The sequence below is a fragment of the Mus musculus genome, chromosome 3 (genome assembly GCF_000001635.26).
Source record: "Mus musculus strain C57BL/6J chromosome 3, GRCm38.p6 C57BL/6J".
NCBI lineage: Eukaryota > Metazoa > Chordata > Mammalia > Rodentia > Muridae > Mus > Mus musculus.
The window spans coordinates 96,041,308-96,066,304 of NC_000069.6; the positions used below are offsets into that span (position 1 = coordinate 96,041,308).

The following is a 24,997-nucleotide window of genomic DNA, read 5'->3' on the forward strand; positions in this document are numbered from 1 at the left end:
CACAGCAGGTGCTCACACAGTTACACTGACCTGAAGAGCACTAGAATGGTCATTCTGACAGGCCAGTTCTTGCTCAACTTCTGAAACCTCCAGCAGATTCCGCTCACTGACCAACCGAGACAGTTCCCCGACCACTGTCACGTGCTTTGAGACAGTCCCAGACATCTTTTTGAACTGTGGATAATTTTCAACAAAGGCCTGCCATGGAAGAAACATTAATGGAAGATGTTGTTACATTCTGACTAAGACTAGCCATTCGTAAAAAAGACTGTAAGCTGGGCATGATGGCACATGCTTTTGATCCCAGCACTCACAGGCAGAGAGGCAGGTGGATCTCTGAGTTCAAGGCCAGCCTAGTCTACAAAGCAAGTTCCAGGACAGCCTGGGCTATGCAAATAAACTCGGTCTCAAAAAAAAGGAAAAGATGGGCCATACCCTTATGGTCTTTATAGAGGCCAGTCCTAGCTGAGAATGGAAAGAGATTTAACATGATTTATGATGGATGTGTCACCATGCTATTTATTAAAGAAAAGGCTCACAGAAAATGTCTCAACTTAAGCAAAGTGACTTCCAGCACTTGGTAGGGCTGAGGTACAGTTCTGCCATGGGTTCCAGACTAGTCAGGCCTACACAGATACAGTACAGTCTACAGTAATAAGTACTGTATCAAAACCAAAATAGAAGGATGCAAACCAAACACAAACAAGCAGCTAGCTGGGCATGATAACCCCCATCTGGAATTCCATCACTTGGGAGGTGAAGGCAGGACCTCCTAAGCTCCAGCATGAGTTACATAGCAGTTACCAGCCAGTTCCACAAAACTCAAAAACAAGCAAAGAATCACGGTAGAAATTAGATCTGGACTATTCCAGAAGTTATGCCTCCATCAACAGTCTAAAGTGTCATATATAAAGAGTCCTGGTAGAAATGAGACCTGGAATATTGCAGAGATGATGCCTACATCAATAGTCATAGGTCAGTCATCCACGCGTATGATGTACCTTCATGTCTGCTATGGATTCCAGCTTTTGCTGCTCTTTTGGTCTCTTCTTCTGGAAGTCTTCCATGAGATTCTTTATATTGCTACCAATCTCGGCAAAGTTCAGGTACATGTTCTGTGAAAATGGAAGTCAGATAAAGTTCAAAACTAGTCTTTTTTTTTAATATCATGAGAGAAATGAAGAATTTTAAACAGACTTGAAAGATAAATTCCATTTTAATTACCAAGTCTGATATTAGCCAGGACACTTGTGATGAATACCATTAGTATTCTCACTGAGCTACCAGAATGGAGTCAGCTGCTATGACCAGAAGTCAGTATCTATGTGATCATATGTCCAAGGCCAGCACTAAATCTTTGCCACTCTGAGATGCAGCCTAGCTGCAGGATCCTGCTGTCCTTTCACACAAAGACCCAATGTGTCCCATTCTCACACGCCAGTACTGACACTTTACATAAGAACAACTGAAAAATTAAAGCACCTACATTAGCATAGAATTCATCATTTTCAGCGGACAGGACCACCTCTCTTAAGTCTTTGCTGATTCCTGGCACTCTGGAAAGATCAATCCGGTTGTTGTTTATGCCCAGTAGTTCATGGACCATGGCCTGATATGTCCACTAAAGAAGCAAAACAAAAAGAATTGTCAAGTGACAAAACATGGAAATATCAAGTGTTTAGGAAACCAAGAACAATGGCATATTTAGTAAGTAGCCTGCTTCACACCAAGTTCCTCTAGTTAGTTTGTATTTTTATTAATACTTTGCTCTCTAGTAAGTATTCAGATTGTCACTTTAATTGCTTAAACACTCAAACAGTCAAAATACTTTTACATTTCACACTTTAGAGAAAATGCAACAAGATTAATACTCCTGATAGAAAGAAAGTGACTGCAGCTATCATTAGCTCTGATTTTTGCCTGTGAATTAAGAGCATATTTTTGGCTTGCCAGCTAGGGCTATATTGGTAGTGCAGTTACAAGCTGCACCAGTTCCTGCACGCTTCTGTGGTTCTCTGCTGCCTGAGAAGTGTGTTCTTGCAGATCTGAGTGGTGCTATATTTATCCAGAGAACACTAATATTATCAGAAAAACCCTTGTGAGTTAATCAAAACACTGGCATAATCAGACACTTGCCTTGGATCCATTTTGTCTTATGTTTTTAACTGAGTATGAATTGTGAAGGATTGATTTATTACAGCCTTCAAAAATGTATTTTGTTTGGTTAAAAACCAGAAAGGTAAAATGCCAAAAATTTGCCTTCTCACCATTATAGAGACTGTATTTTTACAAAACTAAGAATCTTTTAGCAAGTTACTACTACATCTAGAATACAACCTAGGTGTGTTTATACATATATTTACAATTAAATTTATTAAGAAGTAATTTAAGGGGCTGGAGAGATGGCTCAGTGGTTAAGAACGCTGGCTGTTCTTCTGAGGACCAGGTTCCATTCCCAGCACCCCGTGGCAGCTCCCAACTGTCTGCAGCTCCAGCCCCAGGAGTTCAGCTCCCTCCCTGGCCTCCATGAGCACCAGGCATACTCTTTTTGCACAAACATACATTTAGGTAAAGCATCCACATTTTTTAAAAAAGAAAGAATTTAAGATGTAATAAAGGAGAGTACTTTAAATTTTGTTATTTTGTGTATATGTGTGTGTGCCACATGTGTGTAGATGTCTTTGGAAGGAAGAGGGCATCAGGTCCTACAGGAACTGAACTTGGGCCATCTGGAAGAGCAATCAGTACTCTTAACACTGAGCTGCCTCTAGCCCAGAAGAAGGTGCTTTATTGCCTGAGAGATTCGTCAAAGGATGGGAAAGATTGTTAGGTGGTTAAGAACACTGGCTGGTCTTCCAAAGGACCTGAGGTTCAGATCCTAGCACCCATACGGTGGTTCACAGCTGTCTATGAATCCAGCTCCAGGGGAACCCAGTGCCTTTCTGGCCTCCAATGACAACAGGCATACAGGTGGCGCAAAGACACATACACAGGCAAAACACCCAAAGACATAAAAGAAAAAAGGAAAAGAAAGGGGTTTTTCAACTTCTAGAACAAATTAAAACAAACAACAACAAAAATACAGATTTGCCAAGAGGACCCTGAGGAAGCCCGCTCTACTGGGCTGTACAAGTAAAAGCTAGTTTCTCCTCCTTTTAGGACACAGGGGGTTTTGTTTTGTTTAGAACAAGAGGCTCTCTCTTTTAACTCTTACATACAATACTAGATCAGTACACACAGTTATAGGTTCTCAGGGAAATCTGGTTTTCTTTTAACTCTTACATACAATACTAGATCAGTACACACAGTTATAGGTTCTCAGGGAAATCTGGTTTTCTTTTAACTCTTACATACAATACTAGATCAGTACGCACAGTTATAGGTTCTCAGGGAAATCTGGTTTTCTTTGAACTCTTACATACAATACTAGATCAGTACGCACAGTTATAGGTTCTCAGGGAAATCTGGTTTTCTTTGAACTCTTACATACAATACTAGATCAGTACGCACAGTTATAGGTTCTCAGGGAAATCTGGTTTTCTTTGAACTCTTACATACAATACTAGATCAGTACACACAGTTATAGGTTCTCAGGGAAATCTGGTTTTCTTTTAACTCTTACATACAATACTAGATCAGTACACACAGTTATAGGTTCTCAGGGAAATCTGGTTTTCTTTTAACTCTTACATACAATACTAGATCAGTACACACAGTTATAGGTTCTCAGGGAAATCTGGTTTTCTTTGGGATACAGAATTACAGATGATTACTTTTCTTTCTACTACTTAAAACAAAATTTTAATTTTATTTTTAATTATTTAAGTTTGAATGTGGGTTTGTGGATGAGTATCCTGCCTGCAAAGGCCAGGCGGGGTGTTGGACTCCTTGGAACAGGAGTTAAAAGTGGCTGTGAGCTGCCCAGTGTCGGGCTGGGCCACAGAACTCAAGCCCCCTGCAAGAGCAGTATGTACTCTTATCCACTCAGCCATTTCTCCAAATTTCTCTCTCCCCCTTTTGTTTGTCTCTGCTATCAAGTTCCTTTGGTGGCCAGATGTTACCTTATTCTACAGAGGGGCTTCCTTCCACAGTGGGTTACCCTTGGCACTGCCATTACTATCTGCTGAGAGAAACTGACGTGGAGGAGACAGCTTTCCCTCTAGATCCAAAATCACCACACACAGTGCAGAGCTACATACAAGGAACCACTTGCTTAACTTGCAGAAGAACAAGCATGAGGGGCACAGGCTACCCCGGGAGTGTTGTCCCAGACTGTCAAAACAACCAAAGATGCACCTTGGCAGGTGCAGCATGAGGCAGAAGAGACAGATTCTCCACATCCTGAGGGAGGAAGCGCACCCTGTCTGCTGAAGCTGTCTTTAGAAGGCTGCTCTTTGGTTTCCCCATGGTTTCCAGAGAGAGAAACTGTGCTAGGTGAAGTGGGGAGGAGAAGGCATCCGGACACCTTCCCTTAGACAGCAGTCACACTGAAAGCACAACGGCAAGAAACCAGGCAGCACCTCTGCTGCAGGAAGCGGGAGACTTTCTGTGAAGACGGGTACACACCCTGCACGTGCTTGGGTGTCACAATCAGGAGACTGTCTCTAACCCAGTGGGTAAATGGGAACAACAAAGGTTTTAGGCCAGGAGCTGTAAGCTGAGAGTTGTCCCTAACAACCTTGGTTTTGTAGAATGCAGGTTGAAGAAAAATCAAAGAAGGAACTGAATGGATGCCTGTTTCACTGTTACGACAAGAGACTGAGGTTAGACCGACGCTCAAGCAGGAAGGCCAGAGAAGGAGACCCTGGGACGTGGAGTCCAGAGCTTAGAAGCTGCCTTGATGACAGAGGGACAGCGGCAGGAGGAACAGGAGGAGAGGCAGAAGCCAGCATGAATGACAGGACACCAACACACCACAGAATGTACAGCACAACCAAGAACAGCTGAAAGCAAGGGGGTGGGTAGAGTGGATGGGGTTCCCATATTTGCGTGTTAATGAGAGCCACACAAAACCATTCTTCTTTCTGCTAACAAAGGTTCTGACCTGGTTGAGCAGCGGGGTAATGGCGTCATCGCAGCGATCCAGAATGAGAAGTAGCGGAGGAACCTCTGTCCGCCGGAATTCAAAGAGTTCGTACTCTTTACTTATCACTTGCTGAGGATGAAAGAGAGGAGAGGTCTGGTTAGGTGAATAAAAACACATTGCACAGTTTTCCCTCCCGCATGGGCCTCCTGTAAAAGGACCCAAAACCTTCATGGAGTTGTAGCACGCTAATTAAGAAGTCAGGCCTTGAAACCCTACTTTACAAGTGATTCACTGAAGTTAAATAGCTATGCATATTTCTTAGGTTAAACCTAAGGGTTTTGGTGCTAGTTTGTTCCTTTTTATTATTTTTAATTATATAGCCATACTTCTTTGCCAATAAAACTAACATATCACATCTTTTGCTTTCTTCCTTTCTTCTTCCTCTCATCTTTTTATCTATTTATTTTATTTATTTTGAGTCAGGGTCTTACTGTGTAGCCACGTCTGGCCTGGAACTTGCTTTGTAGACCAGGCTGGCCTTGAACTCACAGAGATCTTCTTACCAAGGCATGCACCACCATGCCTGGCATTTCAGATATCGCCTAACTATTACGGGCAAATGACTAGCCTTGAGGTTTTAGAACTGGGGACAGGGAATGTGTACCTTAACACATTCTCCCAGTCTCTTTGCAGCCTCTGATGAAAGCTGATAACGAATCATGGGGCACTTCTTCAGAGACAAAAGGAGAGCTGTCAGCCCTTGAGTCGTTCTTGATAGCTGGGCTGGATCCCAATTTCGACCCTTTTGGTTAAAAATATTAAAAGAAAATATTTTCTTTTTTCTTTTAATTCATTACTTGTTGAATTAATTTCCACTTGATTAACTTATTTTGAAAATCTTTGCCTTCCATACCTGACAGCAACCCAAAATATTGAGAGAAAACAAATGTGGATTCACCGCAATGTAATCACCATAAAATTCCTGCAGATGAAAAGCATAAGGGTTAGTCAGTCCATGGACTCCAACTGCATCAAGCACTAGGACAACAGCTGAACTGGGTGCTATGGACTGCAGCTGCATCAAGTACCACAGTCAAACGGGAACATATAAGGTGAAGAGGTACAAGATGTTCAAGTGAGTAGCAATGGTCAATATGGTGGAATTGAACTAACTATAAAATACAGCAATGATAAATGTTCTTTTAAAAAGTTGAAGTATACACATCAAAGTAAATTTTCAATTAGCAAAAAGCAAAACACTGCTGTAGGAAATACCATATTAAGTGCCAAGTGTATTCTTGTGTGGGAGAATGATTTAAAATAAATCATTCTTTTCATATATTCTATCACTTAGAACATCTTTTTGAAAAACTCAAAATTACTTAATTTGTTGCCTATGAATACAGTACTTTTCATGTAAGTGATAACTATATCAAATATTTATGATAAATGTGTTCAAGAACACTGAACTATTCAAGTAGGAAAACTAACAGTATACATGCTAATGTTATATATCATATAGCAAATAAAATAAATGATTAGGAGATTCCAAGTTTTACCTTAGTGACAAAGGCTGGCTATTAGTTCCCAAATTTATAATATCTCAACCAGAGCATGGGGAACCCTCACTCAGCCTTTGATCCCTCTTCTCTCCCAGTCATGCAGTCTTACTGATGAAGGCCCAGGAATTATCGTGAACTGACAAAGAACACACCCGACTCTTCCCCAACTGTGAAAATGTCCCCCGTGAATCAGCCCCTCTGCTCCCCCCGTGAATCAGCCCTCTGCTCCCCCTGCTTATCCCATGACTTCTCTTTCTGGTCAACTTAGAACCTCCTGCACAGTTCCTAAATGTAAGCCTGGTCTGGTGTGTGCACATTGATTTTGTCTGACCAGACAGCACCTTCCTTATTTTTAGACTAAAATCTTTTAATAGGGACAACTCAAGGGATGCTCCAGGACCCACACCTTTACCTGAACTTCAGCCACAACTTCCTGCTCGTCAGCTTCAGCCAGTGACTTCACGTCACTCTTGCTGATCACATTACTGAAATCTGAAACAGATACATCACATTGGACTCAAATGGCATCAGTTTTGCTGCAATTAGACTTAAACAGGCCAGTGGTAAAGCCTAAAGAACCGGTGACGGCTAGCACATAGTGTGGCACATGGCACAGTCATATACCTTTAGGCTGGAATAAGGAGCACAAATATGTTTAAATTCCCAAATTAATATTTTAAAAAAAGACCATCAATGAAGACATCGGAAGACACTACAAACTCAAATAGCTGCCTTAGATGATAATTATAGGGAATAAAACAAACTTTTCTCCTCTCTTTTATATGTAAGTTGTATTAAATAAAAGATGAGGGAAGTTTTTTTTTTTTAATAGAAACATTTTCATCTAAAAACCCCATGGAATGTGAATGATAGAATACGTCACCCCCCAATTCCTCACTGAATAACCTGTAAACACTAATTTCACTAAAAATATCACCAGAGAAACTATATAGAATCACCTATTTTGTATTCTTGCCAAAAAGAAATCCAGACTTAATCCATTTCAGGTTCTTTATCTACTCACAGACTCACTGGATAAAGAGAGATTTTTCACTTGGCATATGCAGAACTAACCCACACTGATGAAATCAAGAAGATGGAGTCTGTAGAAAACCTAAGTGCTTCCTCAGTAAAGCAGCTGCTTGGAAGAAGAGGTCCTACAGGAAACCAGGGAAACGCAGCACACTGACAGATAAGATTCAGTAAGTGAGCCTTACTTTGGTCCAGACTCAAACAATGAAGAGACGGATGGATGGATGGATGGATGGATGGATGGATGGATGGGTGGGTGGGTGGGTGGGTGGGTGGATGGATGGATGGATGGATGGATGGATAGATAGATAGATAGATAGATAGACAGACAGACAGACAGATGGGTAGGTGGATGGATGGATGGACAGACAGACAGATAGGAAAGAATTTAAAATCTGACAACTGAGTTAAGATCCTGAAAATAGGAGTTACTTTTCATTTCTAGCCACATGAATCTATCTCTATTAAAGATGCATAATAAAATACTGGCAAATAAATCTTATATGACATTTTAGATTCATTTTTTAAAATATTGGTGGATTGAAGATGGGAACATATTAAAACAAGACCGTGTGTGGCTGGGCACCCTGGGATTTATCATAATCATACTGTTTTATGTATATGCAGTTGACATTTTCTATAGTGTTTTAAAAATAGTTTTCTTTAATAAAAAGGGCCTGTTGAGTAAGAGATTTAGCAGCCCTCAAATTATTAACTGTAAAGCAAGCAGCAGGCCAGTTTAGTGTTAACTTAGATTGTGCTAAAAGTCTATAGTGAATAAAATTACTAAATAGTAACTTACTTGGTTTACTTTAACCAAATAAAATCCTGAGCTCGGTAGTTATACCCTACACATTTCATTGATATTTTGTAGAATTTAGTACTAATGTAATTTTCTTCTGCTTTGTAGATTTCTAGCCCAAATCATACAATCTTTAGAAATATTAGACTTACTATTCTTTGTTGTGGAGGGACACTGTATGGAGGAAGTGAGGTCTTTTACTACATGACCCCATCCCATTTTCAGCAAAGAAACTCAGAAAAAGAATGCTTCTATTATATATTGACTTAAAGACAGAACTCAAAGAAACATTTTATATACATACATATGCATATATGAGGCTGTAGCTTGTAATTTGATTTAAAAAATATTAAAATGACTACACTTGGGCAAGACCACATTAAGGACCAATGCCTCAGAAATTAGGAAATTAGCAAATTGGGAAATTAGCAAAACCTTGCCCCATGGCTCAGATGGATGGCAAAGTCTTCCTCTAGTGGGAGTTAGACTGTTAGCCGTTTGTGTGAACACTAGCAACTGCAGCTTGCTCCTCCTGGTATTTGCAGCTAGAGACTGCTCTCTCTCCTACAGAGATGTCCTGGAAAACTAGCTAACCAGTGGTTCTCAACTGTCCAAATGCTGTGACATTTTAGTACAGTTCTTTAGGTTGTGCTGACCCCAGCCACAAAATTATTTTCATTATTACCTCATAACTATAATTTTGCTATTATTATGAATTATAATATAAATATCTGATATGTGACTCCTGTGAAAGGGTCATTTGTTTCCCAAAGGGGTCATAAGGTTGAGAAACACTGAGCTAAACCAATCCCCCATCCTCCTTCCCCGTTCATAATACACTCGCTGAGGTTCCTGGTTAGTGTAGAGTTGGTGCTGCTCTGTCAGTGTACACGCCCACCTAAGCCCAGCTTTTCTCCACATATGTCTGTGTGTATGTCCTTTCTTCATTCCCTCACTGCTGCTGGGTAGAGGCTCACACCTACCACACTGGCTAAAATGACAGCAAGTGTGCAGATATCATGGACTACCCTGACAGTGGGGACACAAAAACGGTGTGGTTCCTCAGGAAAACACTAAACACGCCACGACCATACGGCCCAGCATCTGTCATCCATCCCAAAGAAATGAGGCCATGTTCATGCAGAAACCCATTCAGAGGTTTATAACAGCTGCATCTCAGGCGGCCCCACTGGAACATGTCAGCTGTCCTTCAGTGGTGAGTTAATGAACACAGTGGGATACTACTCAGGAGGAAAGAGAAAGTAACTCATGCATACAACAACTGTGCTGAAGGAAAGAAGCCGCCCCCAGGCAATGCTCTCTTCTCCCTACCAGCATCTTAGAATAACAAATGCTACAGGAAGAACAGAGAGGCAGTTGCCAGGGGTAAGGATGGAGTTGGGGTAGAAGTGAATACGGTTAATAAAAGGGCAACACAAGGATCCTTGTAGGGACAGAAAGGCGGTGCTGCTTGACTGTGTCGCGTTAATATGCCAGATGTGACACTGCACCACTGTTATGTCAGATGCCACATTAGGGGAGACTGGCACACAGGATCTCTGATGTCATTTTTATAACTAGTATCACTTTAGTTTGTTTTCTGTGCCAATAGCACAACATCACTGTCTGGGTAAGTTAAAAGAAAAGAGCTTCATATTGGTTCACAGTTCTAGTGCAATGTTTAGAGGCCACATGTCGTGAAAGTGCAGGGCCCCAGATGGTAAGAGACAGAGACACCTGGCCAAGCTGGCCTCACAGCTGACCCATTCCTAGGAGGAGAAACTATTAAACATAGTTTTACCTGGTAGATGATAGATGCTATAAAGGCTCAAGTGAAATAAAATATGAAACAGCTCTTTATAAAGTTTAAAATATTATTTAAAGTTAATTTTGGCATTATTAATTCCTTTGTTTTTGTTTTTCTGAGACAGGGTTTCTCTGTGTAGCCCTGGCTGTCCTAGAACTTGCTCTGTAGACCAGGCTGGCCTCAAACTCAGAAATCCACCTTCCTCTGCCTCCAGGATGCTTGGGTTAAAGGTGTGTGCTGCCATTGGCATCATTAAATAGTAATATATGGTGAAAGAAGTGTGTATATCTTAGACAACAATCTAAACCCCCAAAGTTTGAAAACCTCTTAAATGTTCTACTTTCTTTTCTCTGTTTTTGAGACAAGGTTTCTACGTAGCTTTGGCTAGTCTGGGACTCACTATGTAGACCAGTGTGGTGGAGATCTGTCTGCCTCTGCTCCTGAGTGCTGGGATTCCAGGCGTGCACCACCACACCAGGCTAAGTGTCCTACTTTCTGGGTGCTAGATTTGCTACCTAGTTTTGGAACCAGTGCCAGACTTTACTAATTCTACAAAGAGCAATGGTGACCCCTAGAGGAGAACAACTGTAACTTCCACAGCAGAATGGAAGAAAATCCAAATGTAGATGTGAACAGAGTTCATTTCCAGGCTTCCCCTCTTGCACATCCCCAAGAGATAACTGCTTGGTGATGTATTCTTTCATGACTCACATAAAACAACAAATACAGAAAGTTCCTGTATATCCTTACCCCAGAATAAATTCCTTTCTATACCTCAATTTAGAGGTGAAACACAGGAGTAAGGAAACACTTTGAGGAAAGAAAAACATGCTGTTTGACTACTTATAACTTTTGGCTTATAAATCAGCCTTTTAAAATGCAAAGTGAGGGATGGAGAGATGGCTCAGCGGTTAAGAGCACTGACTATTTTTCCAGAGGTCCTAAGTTCAATTCCCAGCAACCACATGGTCACTCACAACCGTCTGTAATGGGATCTGATGCCCGTTACAGCCATCTGAAGACAGCTTCAATGTACTCAGATACATAAAATATATGAATAAATAAGTCTTTAAAATGCAAAGTGAAATAAAACTTTTATCTAAGCAATGAATGGAAATTGTTATTTTGATTTCAGAAAGAGGGATGATGGCAATTACCTAATTTTCAAAGGTTTATTCAATTTTATTTTATGTATATTTTGCCTGCATGTATGTTTGTGCTCCATGTGTATGCAGTATCTGTGGAGGCCAGAGATGGCACTGGATCTCTGAAACTGGAGTTCCAGGTGGTTGTGAGCCACTACGTGGGTGCTGGGCATTCAACTCTGGTTTCTTGAAGAACAGCCAGTTTCCTTAACAGCTGAGTTATCAGTCCATTTCCAGAATACTTTTAATACTTGGAACACACAAGCTTTTAGGTGATGAGTTCAATGAACTTGATGATACAAGTTACTCAGTATCACAGACACATCCATGATTTGAAAAGTGAACTACAGTACTTACAAATAAAATATATGCTGTACTTGGGTCTTCGGAGCTCCTGGATCAGATATTCCACATTCTCCTAGAAAACAAAGAATAAACAAAGCATGAGCAGAGGTGCTTCAGTGAAAGGGATAAGGAAGGGCTGGCAAGATGGCTCAGCAGAGAAGAGCATTTGCCGCCCTGTCCGATGTCCTGAGCTGAGTCCCTGCAATGCACTCGGTGGGAGGAGAGAACCGGCTCCCGAAAACTGTCCTGCAACCTCCATAATAAATGTAACTTTAAAAATTAGTAAGTACCGTGCCTAACAGTATGCTGAGGTCAAGATTGTACATGCAGTGGGCAATGAAGGCTGCAAACAAAAGAGCACACTAATCAGAATCTTGAACACTTTCATATATATAAGTATGCTAAATACAAGTTGTCAGTATTTTCTTGGTTAAATTAATGTAAAACTAAAGGACATATGTTGAAATATAACATAAAATTGCTACTAACTGCAAATCTACCTCAAGCTGTTTACCAATAAATTGTATTCCTCTAATCCAATTTCTTACTTACCAAAATGTGTGTAGTTCTTTAAAAACAAGAGAAAATATAGTTAAGTGTATTTACTTTGGCTTTTAACTTACTGAAGTCTCAGAGTCCACAACTACAGTGCTCATGAAGTATGTGTAAGTATCAGCCTGAGAGCCCTTCTATAATTACATTTTAAATTAAATTTTAAAAAATGATAATGCTGGGCATGGTGGCGCACGCCTTTAATCCCAGCACTTGGGAGGCAGAGGCAGGTGGATTTCTGAGTTTGAGGCCAGCCTGGTCTACAAAGTGAGTTCCAGGACAGCCAGGGCTACACAGAGAAACCCTGCCTTGAAAACAAAACAAAACAAAACAAAATGATAGAAGTTAAAAAAAAAATCAGTCCATTTAAGATTTAATTTTTTAATTGTGTGAATGTGTGTCTGTGTGCACACACAGCTGCCAGTGGAGGACAGAGGCATCAGATTCCACTTGGGCTCCAGTTACAGGTGGTTGTGAGCTGCCCAACACAAGGTGCTGGGAATCACACTGGAGTCCTCTGTAAGAGCAGTAGACAGTCTTATCTACTGAGACATCTCTTCTGCTCAGTTCTTTTTATACAGTCAAAACGTGAGAATTCTATCCACAGACCATTCTAACAGTTGGTCTGTTTTTTCATACCAGAATACATGATTAAAGTTCAAATTAAATCAGGTCTTTAAACTAAAATTTCTAAGGACAAAAAGGCTCGACTGCTTGATTGTATCCCTGTTAATATATTTTAAACTAAACACTTCAAAATTTGTTTAAATCATGCCAATAGTGTTAAAAATAATTTTAAGCAATGCACACTGCTACTGGGGGTGGTGCTGTACACAAACCCCAGCACTCACAAGGCAGAAACCAAGAGGATGTGGGTGTGAAATCAGCCTGGATGACACAGTCAGACCCTGTCTTGATAGCAAGCAAACAGGAATGTACCACGTCTACCCAATAGAGGAGGGGGAGTCACTATGTTATTGCTTACATTTAAACTACAGAAAAGTTATCTTCATAAACATGTATATCATGCCATTAAGAAATGTAGTTATTTGCATGTGTATCTGTGCAGGCATGTGTGTGTGTGTGTGTGTGTGTGTGTGTGTGTGTGTGTGTGTGTGTGCGCGCGCATGTACTGGGAGGCCAGAGAAGGGTTCTGGGTGTCCTTCTCTAGCACTTTCTGCCTATTCATTTGAGGCAGAGTCTCTCCCTAGGCTGAAAGCCAGCAAATTCCAGAGATCTGGTCTCTGCTCCCCTTGAACCTGGGGTTTAAGGTATATGGGGGATGCCCAGCTAGTTATGTGAGACTGGGATCTAAACTTTGGTTCACATAATTATGCAGCAAGTGACCCTGACTGCTGAGCCATTCTCCAGCCCCCTTTTGTTGCTGTGTGAGAGAGAATCTCATGCAGCCTGAGTGGGCCTTAAATGCGTATGTAGCTAAGGTTGGCTCTGAGCTTCAAGCGGCTCCTGCCTCTACTTCCCAAGTGTTGGAATCGTAGGCATGCGCTACCATGTCAAACTCACTTTATAATATTAAGGACTGTTTTTAACAATTAATCCAAGTCTAGTATTACTTCTTTATAAGGCCAGATAAAAAGGTCAAAATATGATAATGAACTAAGTCATCTCTAAGACCCCTCTTGATGACCAAAATTTCATGTCTGAAAGCTACAAATGTGAAAAAACAAAATCCCCACATTAATTTAGCAACTATTTCTTAAAACATCTTTTGTGTAGCAAGCACTGTGGGAACACAGTGGGATGGACAACCAGATACAACTGCTGCTATCATGGGGCGTATTGTGGTAGGTGGGCTCGGTATCAATCACAAAAACCATGGAACTTGGCCAAATGAGTATCACATGCCTGCGATCCTAGAATTCAGGAGGCAGAGGTGGGGGTGCTGGGGAAATACCACAAAACTGCAGCCAGCTAGGACTACACAGTGAAACCCTGTGGAAGGACAAACACCTTCAACTGAGACCAGTGACAGAGAGGAAGGCGGGGCTGTTCCTAAGAGAGATGGCTGAATGTCCGTCCAGTAAGCCCAGGGAAGACTTGCTTGAGGAAGTAAAGAAGTTCCAGGCAGAGGGTGGAGTCTGTGCAAAGGCCACGTGGCACAGTAAAACATGAGACTGTAAGTGGATTGAAGGCTAGTGTAGCGGTGAAGAGGGGCAAAAAGGCTCAAAAAATGATAGGAACTGGACCACGATGTACTCTGCAGTCAACAAGGAAGGGATCTGTTTTTACCATGGAAGTGAGCAGTCATTCGGTGATTTTGTGACAAAATCTGGTTTGCATCTGGCAAAGTGCCCAATACACACGCATGATGAAGGCACACTGGAGTTGACAAACATGAAGGTGGGACAAGAGGAAATAAAGCCAGACATGGTAGCAGACACTTACAACACTAGCACTCCGTGTCAGAGGCAGGATTGCCACAAACTTATGGACAGCTTGATTTTTAGCATGAGTCCCAGGTCAGCTAGGCCTGTTTCAAACCAAAAAGATAGAATACTAAAAAAATAAGAAATAGAAAAGGTTTTTGTTGTTTGTTCGTTTGTTTAAAACAAACAAGGGTGTCAGAGAGAGGAGATGGCTCAGTGGGTAAACCTGATGGGACTCAAAAGGGAGGCAAGAACCAGCTCCTGCAAGGTGCTCTCCATCCTCCACACGGCGCAGCCTTTGGCACACCCCACCCCCACCTCAGCTACACAGTTTTCGTGTAAAGAGGGCACTGAAGCCAGATTTGCAAGTTGATGTACAAAAGCTAAAAAATGGCATATGAATTTTTAGAGGAAGTAAACAGATAAAGGACAGGAATAAATATGTAGAGGAATGATAACAAAAGGCCCAGTTGGCTATAATACAGGACGAGAATTGGAACACAGGAATGTTAAATATGTAAAGAAAGACCAAACTGGCCAAAAGAGGGCCTTTTCATGCTAGACCACTGGGATTAACGGAAGGAGTCAGACTGAGCCACTATAGCAATCACGGAGTGACCGCTCACTGACTTTTATGATAAAGACAGATTTGTTCCTGAGGACAGGTGGAACTAAAATGAGAAAGGCTCACGACAGTAAGAGCTGTAGGAAAGAGATGTGACGGTGGTGTTCAGCACGAGGTACCAGGTCAAGCCAGCACTAAAGTGACTTAGGTTCCCAGAGTTAGTGGCTTTGGGAATAGCTATTATTCTAAAAGATCTCTAGAAGGAAAACCTGGCTGTGAGGGGGTGAACTGAGGCATGGAAAGGAGAGAAGAAAGGTCACAACTCTGACAAAACAGGATAATTATGATGCCACAAATGATGGTAACACAAATTTATTTTGCCTTCTTAACGCTTTCGGATCAGTACTCTGCATTTGCCCACAGAGACGGCAGCTCAGTGTGTGTAGTACCTTTGTGGGTCGAAGGAAACAAATTGCTTTTAGGTGTTTCATGATCTCTCGATTTTGAGAATCAATTCGTTCGAAGAGGTATACTTCCTTCTGAAGAATCTCTGACTGTGTGTAGACCATACTCACTATACCAGTCTGTAAAGCAAAAGAACGAACTAAGATTATACTAGTCCGGACTAGTAAAAACATGCATCAATAGTTAAGCCTTTTGCCACTAATATTTGAGTAGGTAATTTAAATTCTAATATACAGAATAATATTTACCTAATATCCAAAACAGGCTGTAATGTGTTAGAATGAAAACCTACCACTCTCTCTGAACATGAACAACTCAGAAACTTCTAAAGAGGATCTTCACCATTCCTTTACAATTCCTTTTTTAAAGTTGTGGTCAACAAATAGCCTGTTATTTCAGCTGAACCCCAACAATTTACTTTTAAAAACAACGTTGAGTAAAGTCTTCCCTGTGTCGCCAGTAACAATTTCTTTGCAGACACTCTTTCAGGTGTAAGAAGTCTCTTGGCACCAGTTAGAGCTGGTTAGACTGCACACCCACTGGGAAAGCATTCTACAACTTTCCCAGTGCCAGACAGACTTGATCATCGTCATCAGTGAAATGCTAAGTTCTACAGCGGAACGGGGCCAGCAATTCTAAAGGAAGGGAGAGCTTCCTTTATAAATACTGAGCAAAAGCAAACTCACCGTTTCTTTATCCATGAGAAGTACCTTCATGCCCGGCCCGCTGTCCTCTATCATTTTGGAAATATACTGCTTCACAGCAAAGACCACATTCATGGTGGCGAATTGACAGGTGCCCCACAGCCCTTCCCACCCACTTTCCTGGCTGAATTAACCTCAGGCCTGTTGGGTCTCAGCTGCTTCCGGTCGCCAAAGCCTCGGCTTCCGGGAGTCCGGGTAGCTCCGATACTGGGAATTGTAGTTCCTCCGTGGAGTCCGGGACTCAGACTCAGCAGCTAAGCGACGGTGCCATTCCCGACGCTTCTCGGTAGGGAGTGGAAGGCAGCCTGTTTCCCCGAACCCGCGCTGTGCTGGCTTCTGGTCCTGAGTAGGGAAGCGCTTGGCGCACCGCGGGATACAGCTCTCTCGGACACTGTTTGCTGAGCATCTTTTCTGAAGCCCTCGCACGTCATCGTAGCACTGGGCAGGCTGGGGCAGCGGGGTCCCAGGTCTGTACTGCATAGCAAGTTCTCTGATAGCCCAGGCTAGGTTACAGAGGCAGCCCCGGTTTTCTAAAGTATCCAAACAAAGTAGCATCAAGAGACGGCATTTTGTATTTGGTAGGTCATAGAATGAGACTCAACTGGGTTTCCTAAAGAGAGAAGGGGAGCTGAAATTCATCACGTTTGTTGAATGAAGAAACAATGGGAACGCTATTTAGAGATGTTGTAGACCTTAGAGACCCCAGGAAGGCGCGGAGCTTCCACCCGCCCCCTACTCAGGACCGCTGGGACTGCGAGCTCGCGGCGCCCAAAGTACTGAATTTGGTTGGCTTTCAGGGACGCCGGGTTTCCAGGGCCCCTGCAATGGGCGGGGACAGTTAATTCATTGGGGCCGGAACAAAACCAACTTGAGAATTTAAAGGTAAACACATTTTTAATCTAAGAAGCAAGAACAATTAGCAATCAACTGGATCTTAAAGCTTCAGTTTCCAAAAAATTCAACAGATGACACACTATTATCACACTTCGGATCAAGGTGTTTTGTTCCTCACCTTCTTACAATAGAGAACTGTACAACCAGGAAGACAAATAACTGCAACAAATCATTGGCTATTAGTGCTTCAAATATTTACACCAAAATAATGACGTGTGTGAGATGTGAAACTGCAAAGGATCACCAGAGGTGAGAAGGAGATTTTAAGAGAGGGAGACCCGGATAGACATAGTATTGGAATACAAGGGAATGAATACAAGGAGCACAAAACAGACAGACTATTTAGTAGAGGAAGGGGACCAGGGAGCTTTAGGAACCGCGGGGTTAGGGGTAGAGGGGCTGGAGGCAGGAAAAAAAGGAAACACATTAGAATGAGATATTATTGTCATGTGTATAAATGCCATTATGAGACTCATTGAGAATGCTAATTTAAAAAATTAATTTAAAATCAACACAGCACCACTAAATACTAGTTTTTTCAACATACTGTAAGAAATATGCGGTTAAATAGAATAGAAGAACTTAATCGGGTTATGCAAATTATGCGAAGTTTCCAAATCCCTTGAGGAAGACTAGAAGTCACTTGAAATACAGGTATTTGTCACTTCTAAAATTGTGAAAATGTGTTCTTTTCAGTTTTCCAGTCAATAAATAAACCAGTAAATAAAACTTCCCATTGGGCACAGTACAGGTTTTGAGACTTTCTTTCTTCTTCCTTTTTGTTTGAATAAGGCTTTGCAATGTAACACGGGCTGACTTTGAACGCGTGACCCCTCAGTGTCTGCAGTGCTGGAGTTACTGGTGTGCATATGTTTTGACAGAAGCCTTAAAGCTTTATATTAAACGAGTCAGTGGGATATTAACTACACACAAATGAGATCTAATGTTATATACAATCCTGTTTTATCAGCAAAAAAGTTCATATATTATAGAAAACTGACTCATCAAAGAAAATAAAATTTACCCACAAATCTAGCAAGTTACTGGTATCTGAAAAATCACCATCACCCATGTTGCTTGGATTCTATTTCCTTACCTGGACTGTAATATAGTATGTCATATTTTTTCAACTTTCTGTATCTTAAAAAGAACAAGCCAGCAGTGGTGTCACACACCTTTAATCCCAGCACTCAGGAGGCAGAGACAGGCAGATCTCTGAGTTTGAGGCCAGCGGGGTCTACAGAGTGAGTTCCAGGACAGCAAGGGCTCTGTTACAGAGAGAAACCCTGTCTCAAAAAATAAAACAAACTGAACAAGAGACGAGGAGTAGAACAATGATTGTCCTTGAAATGGTGCCTTGTCAGATTACAATTGTAAGAAATGAGTGGAGAGAGTCCTTTTAGTTATTTGTATTCAGACAGATATGACTTTTTGAAAAAGAAAATACCTACTTTGACAAGCTTAAAATGTCTGACAATACCAAGTGTTGGAGACAGTGTGAGACAAGAATTCACAGGTTACCAACGCAAGAATCAAAGAGCCTTTTTTTTTAATAGAAATGTGGAATTATCTTTAAAAGCTAGTGAAACATAAAACCCTTATGCTTGTGGGTTCAAATTTCCTGCCCCTTGGTATTCTTGTACAGTAGAGCATCATTCCCACACTTTTAACCCAGAAGTGGCCATGCAGGGCCACTGGGCCCCCATTGCCTCTGAGCTGCTTCAGTTGTCAGCTTTCCCAGTGTCCCCTGTGTGTGGCCATGAGAGAAATTTCATGCTCTAAAAAACTCTCACATGTTTATGAAGCATGCACACAGATGCTCTAACAGAGTCACTGAGAGTCGTAAGATAAAGTTGTAAACAATCTGAGTGTCCATCACTCAAAGAATGAATACATAATATCTACAATAAGTAATAACTTTGAAATTAACTACTGTATTTGGTGTGGGATGAGTTAGAACTTAAAGCTTCCTTGGATAAAAACAGAGTACTGGGAATAAAAGCAGCTCATGCCTTTTTAAATAGTGTACTACCAGACTGTAAAAATAGCATATTGCTAAAACCTCAGGCCAGAAAGATGCATAAACAAATGCTTCATGATTCAGTCAGAGAGGGAGCAAGGGGCACACAACTGAAGGCCAGAACATAGCTGCATGCTGAGGCTTTACAATGTGTCAGGGAAGTAGAGGGCACTTGGCTATTCTGTATCTTTTCTCAGCTTTGGGAGACTTAGTAGCTGGATAAAATGTAGCATTTACAAATTCTCTTCAACAAGTACCCATCAAGTATATTCTGTGTTGGATGCTGTATTAATGTGCCGAGGACATCATAACGGTGCCAACAGACAAAGAGGCTAAACCAACAGAATGGCATTTTCTCATATTTCTGGAGGGTGAACATCCAAGGTCAAGGTGTCCAGGGTTGACTTCTTCTTGGGTCTTCTGCAGAAGGTCTTGTCCTGTGATAGCACATGATCTCTCTGAGCCTCTGTATTCTAATTTCCTCATACAAACCAAATGTATTGGGTTAGAGGCTCTCTGATGACTGCATTTGGATTTAGTTGTCTCCTTTAAAGACCCCAACTCTAAATACAGCTACCTTCTAAGCATTGACATTTCATTAGGATGCTCCTTTAGGACTTCAATATTTAAATTCTAAGGAAATGTAAGTTATCCCATAATGGACACTAACTGTTGATTAACCCCTTCAGCCCTGATCCAACTGTGAAAAAACAAGGAAGGGAAGGTATCAAAAGTCTGAGACCCGGCTGATAGACTGTTTCATTTTCTAGACCCTAAATTTAAATAAGAATTCATGGACACACATCTGTCCTTTGATGATGATGATGATGATGTTATTGTTGTTGTTGTTTGAGAAAAGCTTTCTCCATGTAGCCCTGGCTATGCTGGCCTTGAACTCAAGCTACCTGCCTCTGTCTCCCAAGTGCTAGGATTAAAGCTGTGCACCACATCAGGCTGATCTGTTTTTCCTCTTTGAAATGATCTTCTATTTCAAGAAATGTTTAAAAATCAAAAGACTGCTCAGTTTGGTGTGTGTGTGTGTGTGTGTGTGTGTGTGTTGCTTGGTGTGTCTATTGGTGTACATGTATGCATGTGTGTGTGTAGAGCAGAGGTTGACCCTGAGTGCCATTTCTCAGGAGCTGTTCACCTTGTTTTCTTTGAGACAGATTCTCTCAGTGGGACCTAGGAGCCCACTGCTTAGGCTAGGCTGGCTGCCCAAGCGTCCCCAGGGATGCATCTGTCTCTGCCTCGCTAGTACTGGATTACAAGCGCATGCTACCATGTCTGAGCTTTTGCATGAGTGTGGATCAAACTCAGATCTTCCTGCTTACACAGAAAGCACGTTACTGAGTTGTTTATGCAACTTTGACTCCCTCTTTTTCAAGTGGTAAATAGATGTGATAAATAATGGAATCTGTATCGATACCTAGATCTCAATTTAGCTAAACAATATGTAATTGTATGTATACTTTTGTGTTTATTTTGATAAACACACTAGTGAATATGTATTCCCTTTTCTAAATTAGACTTTAACGAGAACATGAAATGTAGGCATGAGCTTGCAGTAAAAATGGGCTTAGGTTTGTCAGGGTTCTGTTTCTCTTTTACTTATTCTTTGACAATTTCATACATGTTACATTGATCAGATTATCTACCACCAATTGCCAGTATTCCTAAAGAATGTGTAACAGATGTGGGGACGGTTCAGCATCTGCCTGGCATGCCTGGGACTTTGGGTTCCAGCCCCAGCACTGAAAGCAAAAGTCTAGTTAAAAGCAAAAAAAACAAAAAACAAACAAACAAACAAACAAACACCATTAAGTAATTTTACATTTACTCAAAACAACAACCGTTTTGGTACCTCTCAGAAGAAACAATAAAATAAGAAATATATTATATATAAAGGCTCTTCCTAAGTAGGCATCAATAGATAAGCACAAAGGACGTTAGAGCTGGAGTGTAGCTCTGAGTTAGTGATTGTCTAACGTGAAAGCCGTGAGTTCAAGCCCTAGCACCAATCAAAAAGCCATAAAAGCTACCTTAAATACCTTTGCAATGTGTCTGAGATTAAGAGGATGTTTAATGACTCATCAGTCATTCAAATACCACCAATTTGGAGAGGAATCTATTTCCTGTAGTTAAACTTCAGTGTGTTTGAATAGTTCCTCAAACGCTCATGTACCTAGGAATCACCTGGAGACCGTGTTAAAACGAAGATTCAGTGGCTCTGCAAGCTCGTGTATTTTTAATTGGCTCCCAGGGATTCTGGCCCCTGTGTTCCAGGAACTACATTTGGGGCAGCCGAGATCATCTGGGTGAGATAACTCCGTGGCAATGAATGAAGTTCTGTTCTCTTCTTTACTGGCTCTGACACTGTTGCCGTCTTCTTCCAACACCTTCCTCACCATCCATTTCTGCGGCCAGCTGCTCTGGGAAATGGGCGGATTGTGTTGTGCAGGTGTGTGTGGGGCTTTCAAAGCTCCCACCTGCGTTCGGACAGTTGGGTCTAGCTGCACTGCTAGCTGGCTGCAAATCTCCGGCTTAGTCAAATTTGTGGCCTTTGCAGGGGTTTTTCATTCTTATAGCTAGGACTAGTTCATTCAAAGTATAAAACAGCATGAAAATGAAAAGTGTTGCCTCCCTGTATGATATCTTGTAACATCAATCACTAAGTTAGCAAAATGGCCCAGTGGGTAAAGGCATTTGCTGCCAAACCTGATAATTGAGTTCCATTTCCAGGATCCAAAAGGTGGGAAGAGAGAACTGACTACTCACAAGTTGTTCTGTGACCTACACACACACCCCATGCACACACAAGTACACACTTACCCATACACACACAAATGCACACACAAGCACGTGTGCATGCACACACTAAAAAACAGTTTTAAAAGATACAGAGTTTTTGGGCTGGAGAGATGGCTCAGTGGGTAAGAGCACTGACTGCTCTTCCAGAGGACCTGAGTTCAATTCCCAGCAACCACATGGTGGCTCACAACCATCTGTAATGGGATTCGATGCACTCTATAAGAAAAAGGATGGGGGGTTGGGTATGGGGGACCTTTGGGATAGTATTGAAAATGTAAACGAGGAAAATACCTAATTAAAAAAAAAAGAAAAAGGAAAAAAAGGAGAAAAAAAGATACAGTTTTTGAAATCATAAGCAAGAGATGTATTTATGGTTAAAGACCATGCAGATGGTCTTTATATAGTACTGAATATATATTCTCTGTAAAAGAAATGATTCTAGCCAGGCGTGGTGGAGCACACCTTCAATCCCAGCACTTGGGAAGCAGAGGCAGGCAAATCTCCCAGCCTGATCTACTTGGTATATAGATACCAAGACCCTGTCTCAAAATAAGACAAAAATGAAGACTCTAGAATCAGGCAACCTAGATTAAATCTGCTGCCTACCAGCTGTGTGGATTTGACAAGTTACACAGCCTCTCAGTTCTTCAGTTTCCTCATCTGTAAACGGAAAAAATAACAGCTTCCTTTGGTTAGTGGGAGAATTAAATAATACAATCATTAGCCAAGCTTTAATTATCTTCTGTGCCATGATTAGTTTTACTATTTGCAAACAAAATGTGATTGTTGCATTTTGCTTCCCTGAAAAGTTAATAAAGTGTATAAGATAAATTTTTAATTTTTATTTCATGAGAATGGGTGTTTTCACTGCATGCATGTCTTGAGCCACTTTCGTGTCTCGTGTCCATGGAGGCCAGAAGAGGGTGTCAGGTCTGCTGGGACTGGAGTTACAGTCATGGGTTTGGTTTTGAGCTGCTACATGGGTACCAGGAATCCAAGAAGAGAAGTTGGTACTCTAAACAGCTGAGTCATCTTTCCAGGCCCTCACAAGACAAGTTTTTAAATATGTTCCAATGTTAAGGCCTGTAAAACAAGTTCCATCTTTTTAAATATATCTTATTTATTCTTTGAGCGTTTCAAACTGTAAGTTCTTATTTCTTATATATATTATTATATATAATGAAATTATATTACTTCTGAGATCTCTTTTATAAATATGATTTTTTTTTCCTTGGGCTGCTCATAGTATTAGATTTGTAGATGACCATAAATATGGCTAAAATATTTTTAGTATTTTATACAATGCATCACAAAAATTGGCAAGCCATATGACATGTCAGAAAATTCATAGTCTTATAGCTCCTTAAATCTTATTAGATGTAAAAGAGTCTAGACTATATTATTTTTATGTTGATAATAACTTCTTTAGGATGGCACATTAGTGATTTTATCAATCATTTGATGACAATCAGGTTTTCTTTACGAGGAAAAATATTTCATATTGTAAAATTAAGATGCAAAATATTTTACTTATACTTAAGCAAATGAAATGTCTTTACTCTCAGATATTATTATCTGATATTTCCTTCATAATAATCACCATTAACGAACTGAGTGGTGGTGCACACCTTTAATCCCTGCACTCAGAAGGCAGAGGCAGATAGATCTCTGAGAATCTGAGGGCAGCCTGATCTACAGAGTGAGTTCCAGGACAGTCAGGGTTACACAAAAAGCAAAAAAACCCAAAGCAAACAAACAAACAAAACAAATCAAGAACAGCTGCCTTGGAAACTTTGTTTGCTCTGTATTATTCTTCAAGGCAGACTTTCTCTATGTAGTCCTGCTGGCCTCGAACTCAGAGATCTGCTGTCTTTGCCTCCCAAGTGTGGAGCTAAAAGCATGCACCACCCAGAGCCTGGCCTGCCTTGGGATCTTTAGGAAGATTTCACCCTTTGCAAGCTTTTTGTGAGGTGGATGCAGATCCTCTGAGGCTGGGAGAGGTCGAATTACCTTCCCTGAAGTAGAAGAAATCCGAAAACTGCAAGAAGCTACTCTGTCAGTGGGTGACTTACTGCCTGTTTCTTTGTGTTGTCTCCTTTTACACTTCCTATTTTACACACGACATCATTTCTTTAAGGATAGAAAAAGGGTTTTTTTCCATACTTTTCGCTTAGAACTGTGTCCTGCCCTGAAAAAATAGCCAATAAATATTTGATATCCGTGAAACTCATTACTGGACACCGGCTTCAGTGGCATGTGAAACAGAGTATCGTTTTACACAGGCAGGACAGACAGAGATCAGTGTGATTAGCTGGGCGGCTCATGCCGATAATTTTATTGGATAATATGGAATACATTCTGAGGAAAATATAAAACTTCTCTCCAAATCCCCAGATAAACAGCGGGGATGTTGATTTCATTGTTGGGGGAGGGGCTTGTAATAAACAAATGACGCACTGCATTTTTTTTTCCAACATCCTCTGGCAGCGATTAAAGATAGGACTGATTCCAGAAACTGTTTAGTAAGAGTTTCCGTGAGGGCTGGTGAGATGGCTCCTCTAGTGAAGGTCTTGCTGCCAAGAATGATGACCTGAGTTCAATCCCAGGGTCCCACACGGTAGGTGAGAACCAATTCCTTTAAGGTCTACGTGTGTGTGATGGCACAAATGCAAAAATACTCACACCCACATCCCCAATAAATAAAGTGTGTGTGTGTGTGTGTGTGTGTGTGTGTGTGTGTGTCTGTGCGCGCGCGCGCGCGCGCGCGTGTGTGTAATTGAGAGAGCATCAATTCTCGTTAGCTTTGGATATTTAGTATTCAGACAGAGGGCGCCCTTGGACTGTCAAGAAGGTTCTAGGGAAAACATGGGCTTCTAAAACTGG

The 24,997-nt window shown here is 41.2% G+C and overlaps 1 protein-coding gene across 2 annotated transcripts in view; it reads right to left on the minus strand.

Annotated features, from left to right (window-relative positions):
- Window positions 1–18,354, minus strand: part of Vps45 (vacuolar protein sorting 45) — a 59,830-nt gene extending 41,476 nt beyond the window's left edge. The window contains exons 1-10 of one of the 2 annotated variants that reach the window (NM_013841.3): window positions 16,375–17,148; window positions 15,673–15,807; window positions 11,732–11,792; window positions 7,001–7,080; window positions 5,940–6,008; window positions 5,691–5,828; window positions 5,045–5,155; window positions 1,487–1,621; window positions 1,002–1,115; window positions 31–198 (exon numbers count right to left, since the gene is read on the minus strand). In NM_013841.3, coding sequence (NP_038869.1) covers window positions 31–198; window positions 1,002–1,115; window positions 1,487–1,621; window positions 5,045–5,155; window positions 5,691–5,828; window positions 5,940–6,008; window positions 7,001–7,080; window positions 11,732–11,792; window positions 15,673–15,807; window positions 16,375–16,467 — 1,104 coding nt within the window. In that variant the 5' untranslated portion in view covers window positions 16,468–17,148. Of the gene's footprint in view, window positions 1–30; window positions 199–1,001; window positions 1,116–1,486; window positions 1,622–5,044; window positions 5,156–5,690; window positions 5,829–5,939; window positions 6,009–7,000; window positions 7,081–11,731; window positions 11,793–15,672; window positions 15,808–16,374 lie in introns of both variants that reach the window. The other variant, XM_011240074.2, reaches the window with a different exon arrangement.
- Window positions 18,355–24,997: the final 6,643 nt, after the last annotated feature.